Source organism: Gossypium arboreum, chromosome 7 (genome assembly GCF_025698485.1).
Source record: "Gossypium arboreum isolate Shixiya-1 chromosome 7, ASM2569848v2, whole genome shotgun sequence".
In the NCBI taxonomy this organism is placed as follows: domain Eukaryota; kingdom Viridiplantae; phylum Streptophyta; class Magnoliopsida; order Malvales; family Malvaceae; genus Gossypium; species Gossypium arboreum.
Window position 1 is genome coordinate 105,261,588 of NC_069076.1, and position 8,641 is coordinate 105,270,228.

General features: G+C 27.4%; 1 protein-coding gene across 1 annotated transcript; it reads left to right on the forward strand.

The window, feature by feature from the left end:
- The first annotated feature begins 1,544 nt into the window (after positions 1-1,544).
- Positions 1,545-2,829, forward strand: LOC108472484 (E3 ubiquitin-protein ligase ATL42-like). Its single transcript, XM_017774026.2, has one exon. The coding sequence runs from the start codon at positions 1,626-1,628 to the stop codon at positions 2,769-2,771; it is 1,146 nt and encodes a 381-aa protein (XP_017629515.1). The 5' UTR covers positions 1,545-1,625; the 3' UTR covers positions 2,772-2,829.
- The last annotated feature ends 5,812 nt before the right edge of the window (positions 2,830-8,641 follow it).

Consider the following 8,641-nt stretch of genomic DNA (forward strand, 5'->3'; position numbering starts at 1 on the left):
AAAAATATTTCTAGATTCACCTATTCTGACACTCGTGTCAGATATAAATACTTAAAAAAATTTGAAGAATCCAATAAACATAACATTGCTTCTAAAACACAACCAAAGATTCATAATGTTTGATAAACGCAAGTTGTATTAATCATTAAGATACCATCTAGGCTGGTTTATTTCAATGACTTTCCAATAAATTATCCCATTTGACCGAGTTTATGTATGTATATATGCTTCTTTCATTATATCAGAAGTTTGATGGTGGGTTAGTGAGTATTTTAGCCGGCGAAGATCAGTTGATGAGTTCACCTAAAACAACCTAACCTAATACGTAAAGATAGACTAGATGCAACCCCTTGACTTTATTATTGTATTAATGGTTAAGATTGACTTTTTAATTACACACTTAAATAATTTAGACTCGTTGATGTTGATTCAACTTTGAAAATTGATTCGATAAACTCAAATCAAAACATTTCAAAAAATTTCAAGGACTTAATAAGAATTTTCAATTTTTTTAGGGTTAATTAAAACAATTAAAAATTTTAAAGAGCATAATATATTTCTTTAAATTGGGGGGAGGAAAAACCCTCTCCGACCAACAAAGTTCCGCCTTCAAAACTATTATCATAAAAAGTAAATATTCTAAACTCATTCAACTCAAACCAAAGCTAACCTAAGATCCAAAATTTTTAAAACTAAAATTTACTCCATTCAAATTGAACGGATATAAAACCAATTAGACCTGCCCAAGTCTAGTCTTTTAACAGGACTTTGATATTTTATATTGCCTTAGCCACCAAATTAAGGACAAATTTCATTTTAATTCTGAAAAAAATAAAAATTGTTTTTATATGTTAAAGGATAAAATACATTCAAGGTCGTTAAATTATTAGTAAATTTATGTTTTGGTCATTTCAAAGAGTTATGAAATAGTAACTGAACTATTCAAAAGTTTTTATTAAAATTAATGGACTGTTAAAATCGTTATTGTATGACATTTTTCATTCACACCGTCTGCATCAATTAAAAGCCTCATTCCCCTTTTCTTATATAGTTTAATTTTTTTTTTATGAATCTACAAACCAAAATCTAAATAACTATCTTCTTTCAATTTCCGACACCAACCGTTATATCAACTTGGATCTAAGGTATGTTTTTTTACTCATTGATAGGTACTAATCCACCATACCGATAATTGAATTGTCGCTTGAAGCATATTATCCAGACTTTAAATAAAAACTTTAACAATCTAGTAACTTAAATAGAAACTTTTAAATAATTCAATCATCAAAACATAATTAAAAAAACATACAAAAGTAAACAGTTTTGTCTTAAACAAAATTTAGAACACAAATGGCAGGCCTCTTATCATTCTGAATGGAATATCTCCTAAATGTCAAATGCAAAAACTCTTTCAAAGTTTCAAAAGCAAACCTTTTTTTAATTATTTAATAATTTGTTAGGTGGCACCATAAAATAGACAAAATACTTTTAAATTTCATCATCGTGATATATAATAATATATGTATATATATCAAACTACCTGTATATGAACTATTAAAAGTACATCTTTTGCTAACTAAAATGCATGCAGTGAAGCAATAGAATTCTGGGGGGAAAATTCTAAGATGCACAGATACTGTCCGATGAATCAATTAACGGTGTTGATTAGTTTAGTTCTTTCTATCTCAATCGTCCTCGTCGATGCGCAATCTCCCGATCCAAGTGATGATCCCGTCTCGAATTTCCGACCGAGCCTTGCGGTTGTCATAGGTATTCTTTGTGTCATGTTTGCCTTAACATTTTTCTTACTAATCTATGCCAAGTTATGTCATAGAGGAAGACCGGTTCATCACGGTGACAATCATCACTTCGGGTTGCTCCATCGGACAAGATCTCGATTTTCCGGGATCGACAGGAAAGTCATCGAATCACTCCCGTTTTTTCGTTTCTCGTCGCTTAAAGGATCGAAGAAGGGGCTCGAATGCGCAGTTTGTTTATCGAAATTCGATGATATCGAAATCATGAGGTTATTACCTAAATGCAAACATGGATTCCATATTGATTGTATTGATCAATGGCTTGAAAAACATTCAAGTTGTCCACTTTGTAGACAAAAAGTCAACGCTGAGGATTTGACCATGTTTGTATACACAAATAGTATGAGGTTCTCAAGGAATCAATCCGAGTTAACTGAAGACTCGAACATAGAACTTTACATACAAAGAGAGCAAGATCCGAGACCCGAACCCGAAATCTTTCATAAGTTAAATCACAAAATCATTGTATCCGATGTGGTAATGAAGAACCGATGGAGTAGTGTAAGTTCATCGGACCTTATGTTCTTAAACGCCGAAATGCTCAACGATATGTCGAGCAACAGGTTCTCAATACCAGGAACTGACGATGATAACCGTCGGTCCACGAAACCCATCGGAAACGATGGGATCATGAAGATCAAAGAAGAGGTAGAGATAAAGAGATTGTTTGAGAACAAAGTGAGTTCATTAAACAGAAGCAATGATTATGAAGCAAGTACCAGCCGCCATACAATTAACCAAGGTGACAAAAGATCAATGTCGGAAATCACTGCTTTGTCGAGGAACATAACAGGCGGCGGCGGTTACTTGTCGGAAAATTACACAAAGGAAGAGAGAATAAGGCGGCTGTGGTTGCCGATTGCAAGAAGAACAGTTCAATGGTTTGTTAATAAAGAAAAAAGGAGGTATCAACAACAATCTAAGGATACAATAATACAGCATTTAAATGTTTGAAATATTTTCATGTAAGTAAATTTGTGCATAAATTTTAAATATAGGCAGAGTTAGAAAATTATTTTCCTTTTTGGATTTTATTTTCCATGATTTTTACAAAAAATCATATTGTTTTCTTTTATGGAAAATTTATGTTTTATGAAAAAGCCATAAGTCTAGAAATATGTATAGAAAAAAGGCACTATATTTATTTATTTTGGTATTTTAAACTCGTCGGGTCGAATGAGGTGAGTTTTGGGTTATTTTACGTTTAAGTCATTTAATTTTGAGGTTCAAATTTTTATTATTTGGTTTAAAACATTTTGGATTCTTAATTACTTTAAATTCTAATCTTTTTAAATTATTTATTCAAATTGTTTCAAATTTAAACTATTTTTAAATTAATTTAAATTTAAATTAAGTATATTTAAATTATTATTTTTAGAATTAAATTCAGAATTAATCGAATTATAGCATATTAAATTATATATATATATATACATACAAGGTTGACAAAATGGCAGACCCAAGGAATCTGGTTTTGAAAATAAAATCTGCCAATGATACCAATGTCACTTATTCAAGTAATAATTATAACTATAATTATCTTACAAATCGGTCCCATCAATTAAAACTAAGAATTAATTTAATAAAATATAATGAATTGAAAATTTTAATATATTTAAATTGAATTCACGCATAATAAAATTTAAATTTAAAATAATTTATAAAAATTTATATGACATTTAAATATGATAAGACTTGGATATGAAAATTTAAAGTTGCAAAGACTGAACCTTATTCATGAAATTTTAAATTTATTACATATAAACTTTTAAAAATAATTACACTAATCAAATAATTAATTTTTTATTATAAAGGAAAAAATTTAAGCACAATCTCTAGCCATCCATGTCAAGCAAAGCTTATTTTATTTAGATTAATTTAGGGATAAAGATGATGGATACAAAATATTAATCAAATTTTTGGATTATTAAATTTGGAAAGAAACAAAAACATTGAGATAAATATTATATCATTAAAGTTTTAACCTAAATTTAAAACAATATCTCTATTAAATGCAAGCTTTTCCATATTGTCAGCTTGTAATATATATTGGCTGCATATTGCACACCTTTACCAAACAATAATAATATACACCTAATTTTTCATAAATTAATCCTCATACTTTATGATAATTAAGAAATTAGTCCAATTTAATATTTGTTTTATTTGCTTTTGTAGGTAAATGAGTTTTAAGGCAGATTTCATGAACGGAATATGCAATTTCTGATAACGGGTATAGATAAAAATTCAAATTGGTAATTGTTATCCAATTGGATTAAGTTGTGAAATTAGTTAAAATACAAAGATTAATTTCTAATAAATTAAAATAGAAGGATTAACTTTTCAATGTTTGTAAAGATTTCATTGTCTAATTTTGAATTCCGTCCCTCTACTTTGTGAAACTGAGAAATTAGTCTTTCTATTTTAATTTGTTAGAATTTGATCCTCTTACTTTACGAAACCAGAGAAGTCAATTCAATTGGGTAGCACTATTAAACTTTTTCTTTTAAATCATAAACCTAAAAAAAATAATAATAAATCTAAAGGTTGAACAATTTGTATGCAAAGAATTAGTAAAAATCAATTGTTGAACAACTTATATGCAATAAATTACCAAAAACCAATAGTTCAAGTTCTCTTGTTTACCAAGAGGTGACCTAACTTCTCAAATTGTATAAAGTATGAGGACCAAAATCTAATAAGATAAAGGGACTAATTTCTTAATTTTGTAAATTAGAGGATGAAATTCATAATTAAATCTTATTTTTCATTTGCTTTGAGTTAATTGCTATAAACCTCTCAAAATAAAAAATTTAATCAACAATAAACCTTAGAGATGACAAAATTGAATTGTCTAATGAATTTTGAATTAATTCACTCTTTTTTTTTAAAAAGAAAATATGAAATGAAATGTTTTTTTTTAACTATGGAGATAGAACAATTATAGTAATTGCTTACTCCTATCATATCATATGAAATTATCATTTTACCCTTATATATATAACTATTAAAAAGAAAAAAAATGTAAAAATATAATATAGAAAGACCCATTAATTTTACGTTTATTTTTAAAGAATTGTATTTAAATATTTACTTACCTTTAAAAAATAAAAATATTTAAAAAAATCTAACAACAATTAAAGTGAAGCACAGGGATAAATGCATCCCAACACAACAAAGGTAATGATAGCTAGAGACGAAACCAGGGCAGGCAGGGATTTTGGCCCTGGTCAAATGGGAAATTTTAATTAGTAGTTCCCTCAACTATTAAATTTTCATTCTAACCCTTTTAGTCATTTAAATAAATTAAAAATTTGTAATTTTAGCCATTTTAAAAATTAATAATATAATTTAATCTTTTTAAGAATAAAAATTTTAAAATTTTATCTCGACCTCCCATTAATAATTTTCAATAAAATTTTATCACTCCTGACTATAAATTTCAAGATTACACATCTATAATAAAATAAGAAAAATAATAAAATTAACACATAACAACTATAAAGTGGTAATAAATTGGATAGTAGCATTCGTACTGTCCCGTCCTACTGTTATCCCTACGCTGTTACTCAAATTCATTTTAATTGTGTTTGGTCTATTATTTTATTATTTGATCTACTGTTGTATTAACGTAAGAAATGGGTCTTTCTTTCTTGTCCTGCTTTTGCACAATCTATAGAACTCGGTTTTGAAAGTTACATCTTATATTTTCTTATTACAATGTTACATTATTTCTCTGCCACTTGACAAATAAATGAAATAATTTAATCATATTTGGTATCCGGAAAACAAAGAAAACGATATGCTTCTGCTTGTTTTATTCTTTAAAAAATTAAAATATGATATCAGCATAATTTTTTAAAAATAAATGAAACATAAGAGTATATAAATCTCTCAATCTTTATAATACAATATAAACTAAGGTCTGTTTTATATATTTTAATGTATAAATTTATATATGGACGGGAAGCGAGAAGTTGAAATATCGACAAAAAAGGGTGAAATATCATGAAGTTTTTTATACTAAAAGTTTGATTGCATTTTGTTTCGTCTACTAAAAATGTACAAATTGATCTTTTTATTAAAAGTTTCATCTATTTTACGGTTAAAATTAGAGTTATTTTGTTAACCATAGCAGTTTTAATAATAAAATAGATGAAATTTTTAACAGAGCTATTTAATCTAACGATAGGAATTAATTTGTCTATTCTTTTAGTAAAGAGGGCAAAATACAATCTAATTCATAATACAAAAATCTCTATAATATTTTTACAAAATACGATTGATTAATTTTTTGTAACAGTTAATTAATTTTTCACATACTTGATTCAATGTTAGTGTACATATTATATAAATCTATAAGTCGACCGAATCATAAATGAAGCTCAAATTTTAATTAATATTAATCTCGAGTTTAATCTTTAAACGATTATAAATATATCAAAATTTATTATAAAATACCGCAAACATGATTATGATAGGATAAGAAAAAAACATGGATATCTATGAATTATTAGGTTAAAAACAATTATTGCAGCAGCCTTGACCAAGCAACTTCGTTCAAACAAAAGATAAACTGCATGTCGTTATTTATTTCCAAGTCAATTCATATTAAGATTAAGCAACGTTGATTATGGTTTGATTGCTTAATGTCTTTAGCATTAGATAAGATTAAAGAATGGATTGGTTTGTCTTAATAAAATATTTTGATTAGAACTGTTTACAGGTTTAATGGTTAGTCCGATTCAAAAGTTTAATTCATCCTACATCATATTTGGATGATGATTTTATTTTTTTGCCTTAGTTCAATATAAGCTCATTCAAATTTTTTAAAAATAATTTTAATTAAATTTAATTATTAAAAATGTATAAATATTAATGTTAATTTTTTTAAAAAAATCTGACCGTTATGAAACTCGACCAATGAACTCTTCTAAATGCAGCCAAAAAGCTTATTTCTTTCTATTTTTGATAAACACCACCAAAGAATGTAGGTTATTCAATTAAGTTATACTTTTTCCTTGCTTATTATAGTCTTTCGCTCAAATTTATATTTGTTGTTTTTTTTTTAATTCTTTATATTTATGAGTGATTACTGTCAATGAGATCTTAATATTGTTGGCAAAGAATGATATATTGGATCTCTCAACATTCAAGATCAAATTTCATCATGTGCGATTATCATTAATGGGTCTCTAGTCCCACTATATACAGTTACCATATATAGATTTTATCTGATAATTACTTATTATTCATCTGTTTATAATTTATATTGATTTTATTCTATTTTGTAATTATTTATTCATGTTTTTACACTTATAAACTCTAAAAACACTAAAAGTCGTGAAATGTACTAATCTATTTGCATTTTACATATCTGAATAATTATTTAATTCATTCCAATTACTATCTAGAATAATATTTTACTTTTGAAGTTTTTCTTATCTTGATTAATTTGGTATATTGATACACAATATCAACGAAAGTAAAAATAGAGAGACAAAACGATCTTGAAGAAGGTTAAGTGTAGGGAGGAAGAAACTTTCCCGAAAAAGAGAAGATAAAATAGTTTGTCTGGCCTCCCCACCCCCAAATAAAATGTTTGGGACTATTTAAACCAATATTTCTGGTCGAATTTTGAGTGAATTATTATATATTTTATTATAATTGTATAACAAAATATTTAATAGATTCAATTACCCATCATATAATTGAATAATACTGTACAAATTGAGATTTTAAAACAAATTTACGAATTTCGAATATTCGGGACAACGCCATCCCTAAAAGTTAAAGCAGCTTACCTGTTTTCCTTCGTCCATATCTTCCTGACCAGAACCAGATCATGCCACTCACTTACCAAAAACACCATGAATGCAGGCCAATATATTTTAATAAACCCACGCCTCCATAGAAAATTATGGAAGGCACCAACTACTCCTCAGTCTAATGACATCACCGCGGGATCAATCAGTAAATTCAATTTTTAAAATTTTCACACTATTTCAGTTCCAGTCATTTAAGTCCTTTCCTGTTCATTTCATGTGATGCTCGATTTTCTGAATTCGTATGGGTTAAGATTTTTTTGGATTTAAATCATTTAGGATTCGAATTGTTTTGGGTACAAATCAATTTGGATTAATACGAGTTTTAGCCAATAAAAAAACCATTGATATCCCTTTTTGAGGTCAAGTATCAACCCCCCCCCCCCATTAGGTTTGAGGCATGCATCTCTATAATTTATTGATCACTTGATATAGCTTACGATCTTTCAGCAAAATATTCAAGGTCACCTGCATGCACTACAAATTGAACAGGTCCATAAAAACTATAATCTCACTTTTTTTTTTTGTCATACACTCAACTATAATAATATTAAAATATTGAGTAAACTACATTCAAGATCACTAAACTATTAATAAAATTACATTTTAGTCACTTAACTTCAAAAAGTTACAAAATGATTACTAAAATATTCAAAAAATTTCATTGAAGTCACTAGCCTATTAAAATAGGTGATTTATGACCCTTTGTTCGCACCACATACACAAATCAAAAACTCTCATTCTCATTCCATTCCACAATTTAATTTTTTTCATGAAACAGTTTTGAACGTCACTAATCTGAGAACCAAAATCCAAACAACTTTCTTCTTTGATCTTTGACACTAGCCATCATATTGAGTTGGATCTAAGGTATATTATTTTACTTATCGATGGATATTTATCCACCGTATCGATTGTCGAATACTCGCTTAGAGCTTTCTAGCAAAACTTCTTTTAAAAAAATTGTAACAACCTAGTGACTTAAATAAAAACTTTCGA